Consider the following 15,549-nt stretch of genomic DNA (forward strand, 5'->3'; position numbering starts at 1 on the left):
GCTCAGGCTGGTCATTCTGTCCATCTCTGCAGGAAACACCCTGTCTTTCGTGCATGTGCAGACTGATGAACTGGATTTCAGTTCCCAAAATGAAGAGAGTAATTTGCCTTTTCCAATTTGCATAGAAATTACCAGGGAGAAACGCACCTTTTCCTTTTGGTTTGCTCGGATTTGGGCTCCTTGCTGTGCTGGCAGGAGAAGGAAGCTTGGCTCAGTTTGTCTTGCAGCGAGGCTTTGGCTGTGCCCCAGAGATGGGCAGTAGAGGATGCACCACCTGGAACACAGATACACAAAAATCTCCCAGCTAAACTCATCGCAAGCTTTGGGTGCTTTAAAGTCACCGACACTGGCAGGGGAGAGGCTCCTGGGCAGTTTTTGCATTTGGGGTGTTTGAAAACGTGAGACTAAATTGCAGAGACACTCAGATCCTGAAAGCAGTGCAGACACAGGGGGCATCCCTCCACCCCTGGCTGCCGTTCAGCTGGGTTTCAGCCTCCCGTACACCCCACAGCACCCATCAGCAGATGTATTTGACAGGTCTTGGGTGCCACCAGGGCCCCAAATCGTGCCTGCACCCGGTGAAACATACAAGCACCCAGCTGGGAAGCGGTGGCTGTAGGACAGCGGAACGAACGCCAGATGCCACTGTTCCCCTAGCCGTGCCGTGGGAAACCATCTGTACAGTGCGGGGAAAAAATTCCCAACCTTTTCTTGGGTGCACGAAGTCTCTCAAGCCTGGGAGGACTGGCTTTCTGACAAAAGCTGGGGGTTGGATGTTCAAGAGTTGCTCCGTCCGTTTCCAGGGGATGGTGGGAGCCCTTCAGAGGTTCCCAGGGCTGGTAAGAGGGTCTCTGCTCCTGCCTGGAAGTGACGTTGACTGATATTTCAACTGGAAAAAAAAAAAAAAAAAAAAAAAAAAAAGACATTTTCCATCTATCTATAAGCCACAGAGAGATGTCACCTGGATGTCCTCTTCCTAGGCCATAGGGGTCACAGACACAACCAGCCCAGTTCATACAACAACCTGGAACAGATCCCACCAGGTATGAATCAGGGCAGCTTCTCTGAACTCAGGGGAGAGACCCAGACCTGTAACGACACACAGCTGAAGCTTCCCTTCCCCAGCCTCCCTTTGCTTACTTCAGCCCCTGCTGGCATCGCTCAGGCCATCGAGCAAACCTGGGCAAACAAATGCCTGTGGCTAATGGTTGGCCAGTGGCTGAGCAAAGTGTTTTGGTTTTGTGGGTCGCAAGGAGCAGCACTGCAGGGCTCCCATCCTCTCAATCGAAGGCAGGAATTATGTACAAGGCAACCAGCAGCTGAAATAGAGAGCAGCTCGAAACAAATTGAATTTACAGACCAACGTGACCGTGCACACGTGGTTTCTTCTTTGTATTCCACGTTTGACTGGGACACACATTATGAATCTTGCAGGGTAAGAAAAAACAACCGAGCTGTGAGCTCAGCACAGGCAGAAGGTGGCAGTGCAGGTGTTTGGGAAAGGCTGAGCACAGAGGCAGAGGAGGTGGGAGGCAGGAATCAGCCTTTCCACCCCGCTCGCGAGGGATGTAAATCACGCCCGCGCTTCTGATAAGTAATGAGAACGGACATGGGAAAGAAAACTGTCGTCTACTAAATTTCAGCCATAGGAAAAATTACCATTTCAAACCCCTCAGTTTCAATCATTTCTAACGTTAGAAATTCCAACACTTACATACTTTTCCTGGAGGGAAAGCCTGTACTTTTCTAATCTAATGAGGATCAGTAATGTTGAGTGACTTACCACAAAATAGCTCTCCAAAAGTATTTCTTTGAAGACAAACAACCTTTTTTTTTTTTTTTTGCTTGGGGAGTCCTTGTTATGCAAGTTATGGCTTACTGAAAGCATTTCCTTGGCTTACAAATTGCAAACCTTGCGGAGGAAGCTGCCCTTGCACGAGGAGGCCACGGAGAAAGCTGCTCACCGAGCTCTGCCGAGTGCCCTACGCAAAGATTTGCGCGGCCAAAAGCTTGTCTGGTTTTCCTATCAGCTGATCTCATGCAAAGTCCTGCCTCCCCCTATAAACTTTATCCTTATCCTTCAATAATAACAGCTATTTTCTCAAAGTAATAGGTTCCATTGACGATTTTGTCGTATTTGGGTTAGGAAAGGAAGGCACCATGGAGGCTGTGGGCAGCCTTGGCAAGGCGGGATCCCAGCAGCATTAAAAAAATAAAGAGATGTAGGCAGCCAAACTAGCAGGAGCCATAGCAGAGCAGCCAACAGAGGCAAATAGGCACAGCCCAGCCGCTGCCCAAGGAAAGGGAAGGGAATTTGGCAGGTGGAGAAGGTTGTGTGCCAAAACGGGCTTTGATGGTGCTGGAGGGTGCGTCATCTGAGGAGCATCGGCGGGATGAAATGTGTTTGTGTACGCCTGGATAACCATCGTTAAAATAAAGTCTGCTCGGTGGGAGTTCACTGGCAGATCAGAAGGAAGAGACATGGACGAGGCGATGTGCTACCAGAAGTTTATCCCTCGGAGAGTGGCAACTTTATATCTGCAAAGCTACTGGGATGATTCCCTTTGGCTTCAGCAGGGCTTGAGTCAGACTGCAGAGACACAAACACCAGGGCAAGTCCAGACGCTTCCGAAGTCAAAAACAAACCTTCTGCCAGCTGCCCATCCAGTCCTCTCTGGCATCAAAGTCTCAGAAATAACAAGGATGGCTCCTGAAGAGATTTCCACAAGCGGCGAGAGGACCTGTGCCTGTCTGATGGAAGAAAATAAAGCCCACACATTTCTTGTAGCGTAGGGATCGCGGGGGAAATTCGGGACGGAGGAGGTCATCTTGGCCAACACCCCTCTCTGAAATCATCTCTCCCTTCTGAAGATGGTGTGAACGATTTGGATGGAAAACATGAATGGGAAGGAAGGGCAAGGAACAGCGTTATTCGCTGATGGGCTTTGGCAATTTGGTTTCCATTCCCAGAGCTGCCCCATCTCTGTCTGCCCATCGGGTTATCCCCGTGCCAGATGGGGAGGGCGTTCAGACCTACTGGGGCCGATGGCAAAGTGGTGTTGCTTCCTTGAGGGAATTGTCAAGAGTTTGATATTTCTTCTTCCGTCTTCCAGTAAAACTTTGTATCTCACAACCGTTCACAAGCCTATTATCCAAAACACTCCGCTATAATAGTTTCAAGATGTCTTGATTCAGCTTTGACTTTTTTTTTTAATGCTCTCCAGCTTTTTAGTGTAAGCCGGATAAAGCATTGTTTCTACCCAGAAAATAGAACTTCAAATTTAGATCACAGCAGTGCCTTTTGAACATTTTCTTTTAATTCAGGGGAATACCTACTCCTGCAAGCAATTTCAGCTCTGAATACTTATTTTCCAGGCAGATCATCAGCAAGTTTAGTATAAATTCCCCCTGTCCAATACTTAACTCTTTGGTGTGAGCTCCCTAGAACAGTGTGCTGCATGGCAGCCAGTAATACCCGGATTATTTCTCGAGTGAAAATTGCTTCAAAACACGAGGGAAGGGCACCTCTTAATCTCTGAGGCCATGCTGAAGCGAGATCACCCAGAGAGACTGCAGCCCTGCTCAGGATGTGTGCAGGCACGCCGAGGAATTTGGCTTGCCTGCAGTTTATCTGTCCCGATTGAACGCAGATGCAGCCTCCATCGCACAGTTAATGTATAGCGACTGGCCCTGAACTAATCAGACCCAGTTTTACGGGGTGGTTTGGCCACAGCTTGCCCTACTGCATGGAAAAGAGTCTCGCTTTTCCTTCCCACCTCGTTGGACAAGATGCACCCCCGAAATGACCCGAGTTTGGGTAACCACGTGTTCGGGGTCGCTTCTCTGTGACAAAAGAGGAGAGTTCTGCTCTCCAGAAGGGAAGCAGCTTCCCCAGGGGATGTGCAAAGACACCGGGAGCAGGGACTGGCTCAGGAAGCCCAGCCGATATCAAACCTGCCTCTTGATCAACTATGTGAAGAGTTGTGCTGGACCTGCGCACCACCGCTGCTGTGCTGGGGGCTTAATTACAGCTTCCTGACGAACACGCCAGATGCTTGGTGGACCTGCAGCCTGGTCCCCAGCAGGGCATCTCTGATAAAACGCGGTTGCCAACCTTCCTGTGCTGTGCAAACCAGGGGAAAGCAAGCCCCGTGTCCTCCTGCTGCGGCCACCAGGTCTCCAGGAAGCTCGATCCTGCCTGGACACACTTCAGAGATGAAATACAGCAGCATCCTCTCGCTATTACCCACTCCTCATGCAGCAGGGGCACTAAAAAGCCTGATTGCAAGAGATTGCAGGGCTCTAGGAGCAGCTGCGCACATCCAGCCCTCCTGTTTCTGAGCCAGCACAAGCCCTGCTAGACAGACAGCAGACGAGCAGGAAGCCTCGGTGCAGTTTCTGCTCCTGGAACCACAAATACTGCTTAGTAATGTTAATTTCTCTTCGCATTATGTGCTATTTAAGCTCCCGAGAAGTCCAACAGGAACGTGTGCTTCACGCTCCTACTGCGGAGCATCTGCAGGCTCAGGGCAGCCGTTTCCTCCAACCCCAGCCTTTATTTTCCTTAGCACCGACAGTTTACATTACCAGTTGTAAAAACTGAGGCCTGTTTTTCAACCCATTGCCTATTTTCAAATCCTTTCCCGACATTTTATTACGCCTATTTTGTGTTACGTTGGCCACGACATGTTTTCTGCTTTTGAGCCTAACCCCTCGCACCTCCCCGTTTCCTCGTTTTTATTACCGCAAACCTGCAGTTTTTTGGAGGCAACGGGGTGGCAGGGGGCTGACGGGGACCAGGAGCGCCTGACGTCGGCGATTACCAGGATTTTCCAATATTTCGAGCAAGATGTAACCATGAAACCACGCGAGCTGACGGTAGGCAAGCCTACAGCTTCACTGCAAAATCCGCGGTGCCGGCACAACCGGCAGCCCGGGACTGACTCCCACCCGGCGCAGCAAGCAGAAAGACTTGCTAGAGATAACAAAACTCTTTCCTTGTGCAAGGCTTCATGCAAATAGAGCGCTGGCTTCAGCAGGGAGAACTCGAGGATCGAGTATGGGAGGGCTGAGCAGCCTCGAAGTACAAATAAACACATTTCTCAGCGCTGAATAAGGGTTGTGCAGCCTCTTTTGGAAATGTTATTCGCAATTTTTTCCCCATTTCTGTCGCATTAAGGACTGGCTACACTGGGTGAGCTGGCATTGGGTAAAGGCAGCCTCGAAGGAGGGAGCAGAAGTGGAAATAGGCTTGCTCGGAGAGGGATGTTGCAATCCTGATGTCGTGAACTCTTTACCAGTGGGCTTCCCTTTGCCCAGCTGCAGCTACAAGGATCAGAATTACCCCGCAGGGTAATCACCTCCTGACACACACAAGGCCATAACACATCCATTTGTCCTACAATCATCTTCCACGGAAACACGGGGTTACACGCAGGGGACAGCAAGCTGTGGGTAAGAGGAGGTCAGCACGGCTCTCTGCGGCAGAGCTGCACACACACCTGACAGAAGCAGTCCATCTTCTTGCTAGCTGCATGCCCAATGCTTTTTTTTTTTTTTGCTTGGATTCCTTTCCCAGCCACCAGGGATGGTGGTTCAGCGGGATGTCAGTGCAGCACACCTGGGCTGCACCCCTGGGGCATCCTCGAGATGCTCCCGCACCTCCAAATCTCTGGGAGCAGAAACGGGATGCAGAAAACCCCAAACCCTTGAGTAGGAAGGTTTTGAGGATGCCATCCCATCGGGCTCCTTCCCTCTCAGCGGCTTTGATGGGATCAACCTTCTGACCACGATGCAAGGGGAGAGGTCCGTGCCCTGCTGGAGGCTCCCATAAATCACCGCAGCTCCGCCGGCTCCAGGTGTCTCGGGACACGGCCCTGAGCACGACACCTGTACGGGTCCTTCCATCACAGTGTGATGGAAGAGCTGAAAGACACCCAGGAGCCTACACCCACCCACCCCAGAGCACAGCTCTCTCTCCATGTAAGACTCGGGGAAGGAGATAGCACACAGCTGTCTCCTGATGCCCTTGCAGGCACTATCCCCTCCTGAGTTGGTATTATTCTCCGCAAAAGACCCTACAAAACGCTGGATTCGGGTTCTCTCTTCCTATTTGTATTCCTCCCGCGTGCTCCTCTGAAACATGTTTTAATTCTCCCCGTTCCCCAACCTCATTTCAGCTGGTGGTGCTGGAAGGTATTTAAAGTTACAGCCATGCTCCCCTGGGTCACCATGAAAGGAATTAGGAAAAAAAAGGGGGGGGGGAACACAGAAAGAAAGCCCGTGCCTGTCTGATGCACAGCAATGCTTATATTTCAATTACAGAGAGCGAGAGGCCAGACTCAACAGAGAGTCTGGGACGGGGGAAAGGAAGAATTATGTTGGAAAGCCAGACGCCGCGGCCATAAAAAGGTGGCTGCCTGCAGGGGCTGACCCGGTTAGCGAGGCAGACAGGTGGCAGCCACGCTTCCCACCCGGCCGGCGAGCCAGCACGGCCGGGCAGGCTGATTTACACCACCCACGGGCTCCTCCGGCAGGGCAAGGATGACCCCAAGCCCTGAAATAAAACACATGCTGGAAAATCACCGCCTCCTCTCTATCTCCCGGGGTTGAATCGGGGCTCTGCTGCTCCCCAGCACCACCTCCGTGCTCCTTTCTTCCTCGAGATGGTGTTTGCCTCCTGCGTTTATGGCCTGAAGCTTTTGGGGCTGGTGTTTGCCTCCGTGTTGGCAGACCCTGCCCGCAGGACCGAAGGAGCTCGCAGTGCTTTCCACCAGCACAGACTCGTGCTGATAAACCAGGTTGCCTGCTCCGGGCTGGGCAGGGCTCCTTGCTCACATACAAGGCTTTTGTGGGATTTTATGAATGAGGCTGGGCAGGGCTTCGGGCAGCCGAGGTGACACGGTGCAGCTGCCTCCCCTGGGGAGGCGGAGGACGAGATAAACAGCCCGGCTGGCTCCTGGAGGCCACTTCTCCGATTACCCAATGTTTTCCTCCGGGCTCTGGTCACCACGTCTCATAAATCCCTTTGCTATTTGGCTCCCGAGCGCTGATGGAGCAGGAACAGGCGCCCAGCGATGTGCCCTGTGCCGGGCTAACAAGGGACTGTTTGAAAGCAGCTCTGCAAGCTGCATCCTGCAGCTCGGGGTGACGTCAAGCAAGGAACCTCTGGGAGGATGTTGCAAGCCGGGTTTTAAAGGCAGGGTTTGTTTAGGAACATCAGGCTTCAGCTGGATCCACTGATACTGGGCACGCCAGGGAGACATCCCAATTACTGGGCAGAACTGAGTAAGAGGCTTTCAGGCTGTGGGTACCTTCTGGTGAGCAGCACGTAAACATCCTGCCCTGCTCAGCGGGGAGGGATGGAGAAACCTCTCCGCCTCATGTGCTCTGAGCTCAGAGGTCCCCCAGAGCACAGCCAGCTGTGCCTCGTCCTTCACCCTGGGCTGGCGGAAAGCTGGCAGAGGCTCAGAATAGAGGGTGTGTGTTGGAGAGGGGCTGGCCATGCCCCTCGTCAGCCCCTGTGTGTGTACATCTATGATCTTGACAGTCTTTTCCAACCTTAATGATTTTATGATCTCCTCTAGCTGAGCTACATGAGATTGCACCGAGGTCCTAGGGAGGTGGTCAGGCTTGGCGTACTGCAGTCAGCAGGAGAGCCATCAGCATTTGGGAAGGTGAAGCACTGCAGAGCTGGGGCCACTTTGGTCTTTGTCCAGAGGCTGTCCCTCAGAGTGGGGGATGCTTTAATTCCTCTTGATTTGCTGCTCTCAGCTCACATCAGAAGCCCCACGTCTGGATGCTGTATCAAACAGCGAACAGCTTGGTGCTTTTAGGAGGCGAGACAGATGCAGTCAGGCTTTTTATCTTGCAGGGCCTCCAAATTGCTGGATTTGTATTTTATTTCAATGATCTCTCAATTGCTAGTCATTACACAGAGCAAAAGAACAGCCACATTTGGATAACTTTTCGCTTGGCCAAAGCCCGTGCTTAAATACAATTCCTGTCTCCCAACGACCCACGGTGGGGTTTATTTTCCAGCCTGAAACCTTGAGAAGTCGAGGCGAGCTGGAAATGAACTGTGGCACTGTGTGTGCCGAGAGCTGAGAGCAGGACTGCTGATGGCTGTGAGTTTCCTTTACCCATCAGTGAATCACCAACCTGTAGAAAGGAGAAAAGAGAAATAGAAGTGGGCTCCCACGCCCGGCTCTCCCCGTCGGCACCAGCTGCTGACGGCCTCTCCGAGCAGTTTCACTTCATGCCACAGCGCTCCATCTGCAGCTGCAGTCCACCAACTGGCTCTTTGGGAGCTCGCTGACCTTATAAAGCATGATTTGGTTTTGTTTAAGGAAACAACCCCGACTGTTTGGAAGATGCTTTGATCCTAAATAGCGTTTGGAAGCCACGGGGCCGGGTGAGGCTATGAAATGATCTGCTGGTGAGTCACAGCACCGCTTTCGGGGCTATCCGTTTTGTCAGGCAGCATACCTGATTCTCTTGCTCCTCGTCAAATATTTGCTGTCTGTCTGAGCACATAAAGGCGACTCCACAGCCGAAGCAAACGCCTGCCTTGATGGTGGTCCATCCCTGCGCTGCCAGCTCCTCTCTTGCACTCACCTACACACGGAGCCGTGCACAAAGCCAGCAGACAAAGGCAGTAATCAAAGTTGCACGCAAAGCAAAAGAGATGACCAACAAACGCCTGCCGTTAGCTTCCAGGAAACAGCAAGCTTTCAGAGTCCAAATCACCCTTGGTGAGAGCTAGCCCAGCTCCATTAAATTCAACAGACGCTGTTACACTTCAGTGAAGTAGGTCTTTTAGGGTTTATTTGAGGTTAACTGCCCAAATCCCTGGCTTACAGACCTCTTTATGTCCAAGATAACAAATGGGAAGGCAAATAAGAGCTCAGAAAGAAGGCTGGTTGCCTGCCCTCTGGCTTGCTGTGTTTGCTGACAGCACAGCTATGTGAAGCATTCGGCTCGATGCACAGCGTGGCCATCCTGCTTATTTCACGACACCACCTCGCTCCCCTCTGCTTGCTTTTTGGGGACTTTGCCTAGCTGCCAAGTAGGGATACCCACATCGAGTAAACAAGTCCTATCTGCACTTCTCCCAGCATAAACAAAGGCTGGGCTTTGTCCTCACCACGAGCATGCTGCAGCAAGGAAAAAAAAAAAAAGGCTAACACTTACCTTCTTGCCTTTCAGTGAGTAGGATTCTCCTAAAACAAATAAAAGGATGTTTAAAAATGAATGTTAAAGCTGTGGAGCAACCTAAACTGTTAGATTAGCAATTGCTTAGTCCCAGGCCAGCCCTAACCATCCTCTGGTGGCAGGGGACATGGCTCTGTGGGAAGACGGAGCCTGAGCAGGCATTAATGCTCCTGGAGCTCCTGACCCTATAAATGTTCAGTCCCTTGGTTAGCTGCTCCCACCAACGCCAGGCTCTTCATCAAGCTTGTGCCCAAGTGCCTGTGACCCAGACTTCAGATCATTAACCGTACGGATTGGTAGTGGGAAAAGGAAAATAAAAGGTTGTGGGGGGAAGAAGGAGGAAAATGCCCTTAAAGCCTAGGAGCTGGCCCAAACAATGCTGATTTTAGTCATGGCCCTGGGATCAGCAATAAGAGATCTGGATCTCAGAAGATTACACGCATCGGGTGCAAGATGTTGGGAAGCAGAAATTGTGTGCTAGTAACACAAGGATAACACACCAATGGGGAGGATGCTGGCATTTGGATGCCCCCCCTGGCATGCCCTTCCTCATTACTTTCTTTCTCCAAGAGGCAAATTTACTTCTCTCTGCCCCAAACGTGCCTTGGGGAACCCCAGACCTCCAGATCCACAAACGCAGGCAGCGATTCGACATCGAACACGGAGCAGTCCTGGGCACTGAGCTCTCGAAGACGTGAGTTAACTGGAGAAAGTCCAAGAAGGAACATTAAGAAAGGCCAGAAGACACAATTTATGAGGAAAGAGTGAAAGAATGAAGGTTGTTTAGTCTAGAAGATGGATGATTATGACCTTCAGCTACATACAGGACAGAGAATGGATTAATCCTTCCTCAGCAGTCATGGTAGACAGTCAAAGTAGTAATGGGCTTACATTGCACCACGGATGATTCTGGTTACATGTTAAGCAACACTTTCCTATGCTTGCTCTCCAGGATTGACTGCTGAGTCTGCATCCATGGATTTTTATTTATTTACTTACTTAAGATTATAAACATAAATATGTGTATTTTTTTAAAGTCAGGTCTTAGGCTGATTTGCATCTAGTGGGAATGAGGGGTCTTAGCCTCTCATTATTATGGTTTTGTGATAGAACAGCCATCACTCACCAACCTACATGTTACCACGGAAAGAGTCTCCACGTATAAAGGAGTTTGGGGATCAGAGCCCATTCTGTTACCTTGGAGCAAAATACGGCCCTTTGAAAGATAAGAAAAAGCCCCAAACTCTGCCAGATGCCTCGGGAGAGACGCTATGGTGCATCTCCCAAAGGCACAGCACAATGTCACAGCTGCAATAAGAGCTCGGGCACCATTTCTTGCACCACAGGATCACGAGCACCTCCCTGGGCTCAGTTAGTCAAGTGCCCTATTGCTTTTCTCTTCCTTAAAAAAAAAAAATAAGAATTCAACATTTGGTGAAAGGCTATCACAGGCTTTCACATCAATTTATCACCACCATCACTGCCCCTACAAAAATGCTGGGACACCCCAGAACACCACACGAGCATCACCTGGAAAGCAGGAGAGCTTGCTCCAAATTATTCCTCTCCTAGCAGGCAGGGGTTTGGGTTTAGGATTGTTTTTCCCTTGTGCAAGTGGCCTTTTCCCCTCCCTGCCATGCCAGACGCCCTCGCATCCTGCTCCTCCCATTTTAGCCACAGCAATTTGGGAATACAGATCCTGTCCCAGCCACTGAGGCCCCAGAAGAGCAGGGACTGTAAAAATAGCCACTGATGCAATGTGCTGCCAAGAGGAAGCTTGCACAGGGAGAGTAAAAAGTGTAAAATGGAGGATTTCTATCTCCATTCTTCCCCAGCAGCCCCCAGAAGGCTTGCTTAAACCCCTGCAGCACATTAAATACTAAACCCCGTTATCCTCAGAGCATCTGAGCCCCAAATTTCACTCTGATACTCAAATACTGGGACACTCAGGGCAGGGGAAGGCAGCGGGGGAGATGGTGGGAAGAGAAGGAGGCCGTGGAGGGGAAGGCAGAACAATAGTTATTTATTTTGATTTTAAATCCCTAAATTTCTAGTTTGTTTATTCTGCATCCTAAGGAGAGAACGCAGATTCCCAGAAAAAGGGTCTGGGAAAAAGAGGCTCCCATGTCTCCTTCAGCCCATCAAAGAACAAGACCATGGTGTTTATTTGAATAAAAGAATATTAAAAAAAAATCCAACCTCCCCACAGGAGCCATTCCCATGCGCAGCCTCACTCAGCCCCTGGTACATGCTTGCTCCGCGTGTTGCCTTCATCTCGGATTCACCACCACAGCCTCGTGGAGAGCAGACGTGTGAGGGAGCTGGGAAACAAATGAAAAACCATCCTACCTGCCAACCCCACTGGCTCAGCCCAGATGAATCCACAGTTTAGGAGTTAAAGAGGACGTCTCTCCTCAGCCACTCCATCACTGCTGTCACTTAACACGAATTCTTTCGGTTTTCAGGCTGGCAGGCTGTCTGGGGATATGATTACATGGCTGAAGCACACACCAGCACTTGCTGGGCTCCCCCCCACCCTTTTGCCAACTGCAAAGCTCTCCCAGTGATCACAAAGCACGCCCTGAGGAGCGAGGCGAGTGGCTTAACACGTAGTAATACTTGGGTTCTCCTGGTCTCCATTTGCCAGACAGTAGCATCGTATTTTCAGGCTTTGAATCCGCAATTATGCCAGCTAGGGTTTTATTAGCTTTTTTCACCTCTTCAGTCTCTCCTCGAGGACCTCAAGCACAAAATAACACAAGAGGTGCATGTCGCGTTAAAGGGGTGTAGCTGATTAACCGTTACGGGCCCGGTTGGATTCAGAGTACTGAACCAGTCGGACATTCACCAAAACTGGGGGTCCGTTCGGACATTCACCAAAAACGTAATAACCGCCTGGGGGTCCGCTCAGACATTCACCAAAAACGTATTAACCACCTGGGGGTCCGTTCAGACATTCACCAACAATGCATTAACCGTCTGGGGGTCTGGTTAGATTCAGAACACTGAACTATCACGGATAACCACCCTCACCCTAGTTGCATTAATGAGAGCTATCACAATGCAATCAAGTATGGTTTATTACAGCAACAGATAATCAGGTTCTTTTGGATTGCCGGTGATAGTGACTATCTGCAAAAGCAAGCTAGTATGCATGAAATACACAGGTGTTACAGGTGTTACAGGTGTTCTAGGTGTGGGTTCTAGGTGTGGGTTCTAGGTGTGGGTTCTAGGTGTGGGTTCTAGGTGTGGGTTCTAGGTGTTCTAGGTGTTCTAGGTGTTACAGGTGCGCAGCCTAGAAATAAACGCGTTAAAAGGATCAAAGACTCTATAGAGATTTATAAGCAAATATTCAGTTCTCACCCAAAGGCGTCCCAATGGGGGGGGGAAGAGAGGCTCAGCCCGTCGACTGATCCCAGGAGTCAGGAGGTCCTAAGGATGTTGTATGTCCTTGGGATGGTATCTCCCCTGACGATGGTATCTTCCCTAACATCCCCTCTCTCTTGGGCCAATTTATATTATTTTCTGTCTTTTAGGTGGAGCTTGAGTGGCTCTAGTCAAGCATATCTTAGTTATGATTGGTGTAAAGTTTTCCCGTTTCCGTTTAAAGTAATAGGCTCCGAGAAATTCAGAGCGCATGCTCAGTGAGGGGTGGTCGCACCTTGGAGGCGGGTAGCTTTTGGGATGGAGGTGTGTTTTGGTATTATAATGATATTATAATGAGCAAAAAGTACACTAGGGTACAGCATTTGTCAAAACATGACAGGTCTTTGGCTTAGGGTGGCAAAAAGTGCAGCTTTGTGCACAAGAACAATCGAGGCCCCACCTGATTACAGAGCCTAGCTGTGGTGTCTCCACTCCACTCCACGCTCCGTGGTGTTCCTTAGGGCTAGCACACCAAGTTTCCCCAGCGCGATAGCATCTAAGGTTGGGAGCCTAGGGAACGCTCAGATAATGCAGTTATGCCCTACCCTGAAAGCCTCTTCAATGCTGTACCTTTTCCTTAAAAGTGTGAATGTTAGTTTTATTTTCCTAGTTACTTCAGGCATTTACACCACAGTGCAAGAGCTGGAGACACTGCCAGAGAGAAAAATTTGCATCCTGCTCTTAGAATTGCAAGGGGATGTGCACTCAAGAAAAAGGAGGGTTTTTCAGCCTGAATCTCTGTTCCTTTTTGTGAGAAAACTCTTGCCTCTGCCTGGGGCAGGGGAAGAGATGAAGCCACCCTGCAGGAGTGGGGCTGCAGAGGGCTTTGATAAAGCACTTCTCTGCTTCACAGTCCCTGAAAGCACAGCCACGCCAAGAAAGAGCCTGACTCCCAGGATGGCAGAGGGGGGAAAGAAAGGGAAAGTATTAAAAATAAAAGAGCCATTCAAATATTAAAGAAGCGATAAAATGCAGTGCACACGTTTGTACTTACTGCAAATAACTCAGAGTGTAAGGCAGACGTCAGCCTGGATGAGCACCGAGGGGCTGCACGGCACGCCTCGTGCCATTAGACCTACCGAGGAATCTGGATAGAGCAGAATTAAATTTTTAGCATTTCTCCTGCTTGGGTTTTAACCAGAGCAACAGCTTAACTTGTTGCTGTCCTGCAGCTGCACTATGAAATGCCAGACACCAGTCTGATGCCTAGACCAGGGGAGAAACAGCCTTTCCTGCTCAAAACTTAGACCGGAGAAGTCTGATCTGGCGCTGCTTCAGTAGGAGAAGAGAGCTGACATTCAGCAGAAAAGCACCCCTGAAAGCAGGCTTATTGCAAATACTGGAGAAGGAATTCTGCCTGCAATTATTCGTGTGCAGATACCTGGCACACCAAGCTCACTGGGACAAGAAGTCTTCTATAATCTAGTTGATGTTGGAGCAGAGGCTGAAATGCCCCGTTGCTGCCCAAGAAAGATGCGTTTCCCCAGGGAATGATGATGGCAGGGATGCCACATCAGCCTCAGCAAGTGGGCTAGCTCCTCGCCAGCTTTGGGATAACCCAGGCCACCCACCCATGGTGAGGTCAGAGAGCTTTGTGGAGGGACTGGGAGAGAAGCGAGATGCTGTCACACAGAGGAGACGGAGTCCAAGGCTGGCACTAGAGAAACTTGACATGGAAAATATGCCAGGAAAGAAATCTGGATGGAAAACCACCTGAAACAGACACACATTCCCTTGGGGGGCTGTATAGGTTAACTCCTGAAGTCCGAAGCCCATCTCTTTGCCTGGCTGGAGTCAGCTCAGGAGCCATTCTCAGGAAATTGCAGGAGCTGGGTGCAGATGGTGAGGTCTGAGTTCCTCCCACCCATCTCAAGCACTGATGTATTCTCCAGAGATATTTTGCAATCCCCACTTGCAGCAATATTCCCGGGACGTGGATCATCCCCACGCTTCACAGAGAGGCTTCCCAGACTCAACTTCAGCTCCCCAGGAGGGAGGTGACCACGTTTCAGCCCTCTGCACCTTGAATTTGACGCTCTCGGTGGACACTGGAGATTTTGGTGGTGCTTTGCCAGGCACAGCCACTAACCAGCCCTGTCCTGGCTCTGCTCCTATTGCCATTTCTCTGATTCATTTGCAGGAATTACTGAGGCTTAGGGAGTGTCTGTTGGTGTCAGAGCCCTGCTCCCAGTTCCCATTTAGGGTTGGTAAGACATTATAAGGTCAAATTTTCATTCTCACCATGGGGCGGAAGGCAGGCAGAGAATCACATACCAATAGGTGCAAAGAGCTTGTTGTTCTTTTTTAATCCGTCCGGGTTGACATCCACTTGTGTGGGTTTGTTTCATGAGCTGATTCTCGGCTGGTATGTTATTGGGAGAAGCAAAGAACAATTCATAATTCTGTTTTAAATCCAGGTATTTCCACTCAACGAGCAATCTGGCCTCTGAGATCTACTGTAATAATAAAAGTATGCATTTCATACCAGTAACGTGTGGAGAAAATAAACGGACAATGAGTTTGTCTCAGTGTTAGCAATGTCTAAATATATTTAACCTTACACTAGGAGACTGTTGAAAGAATTTCTGGTATGCAAAATGTTAAGTAGAAAAGGAACATACTGAAATTTGCTATCTGGTAGTCATCTTGGAAGACACAAGAGAGTAAACTGACCCAAAGATGCAGACAGAGCCTCTGGCTGGGCTGGTGGATGTTGGGTGGGTAGGGTCGATGCTTCTCCCTCCATTGCGCGTTCTCTGCATCTGACATTGGCCACTCGTACAGGAGCGATGCTGGGAAAGATGAACTCGTGCTCTGAGCCACCAGAGATGTCCTTGCCTTTGGTAAACAACAATAATTAGGCTGGGCTTTTATTCACTTCCTCCACACTTGCATGCTTCCTTTCTGTTA

The 15,549-nt window shown here is 50.0% G+C and overlaps 1 protein-coding gene across 1 annotated transcript in view; it reads right to left on the reverse strand.

The window, feature by feature from the left end:
* The window catches only part of LOC137858486 (uncharacterized), a 116,482-nt gene that overhangs the window by 12,821 nt on the left and 88,112 nt on the right, over positions 1-15,549 (reverse strand). The window contains exons 24-28 of the mRNA XM_068686325.1: positions 15,313-15,477; positions 9,714-9,916; positions 9,193-9,221; positions 706-889; positions 148-274 (exon numbers count right to left, since the gene is read on the reverse strand). Of these exons, the coding sequence (XP_068542426.1) occupies positions 148-274; positions 706-889; positions 9,193-9,221; positions 9,714-9,916; positions 15,313-15,477 (708 nt within the window). The remainder of the gene's footprint in view (positions 1-147; positions 275-705; positions 890-9,192; positions 9,222-9,713; positions 9,917-15,312; positions 15,478-15,549) is intronic.

The sequence above is a fragment of the Anas acuta genome, chromosome 6 (genome assembly GCF_963932015.1).
Source record: "Anas acuta chromosome 6, bAnaAcu1.1, whole genome shotgun sequence".
Lineage (NCBI taxonomy): Eukaryota > Metazoa > Chordata > Aves > Anseriformes > Anatidae > Anas > Anas acuta.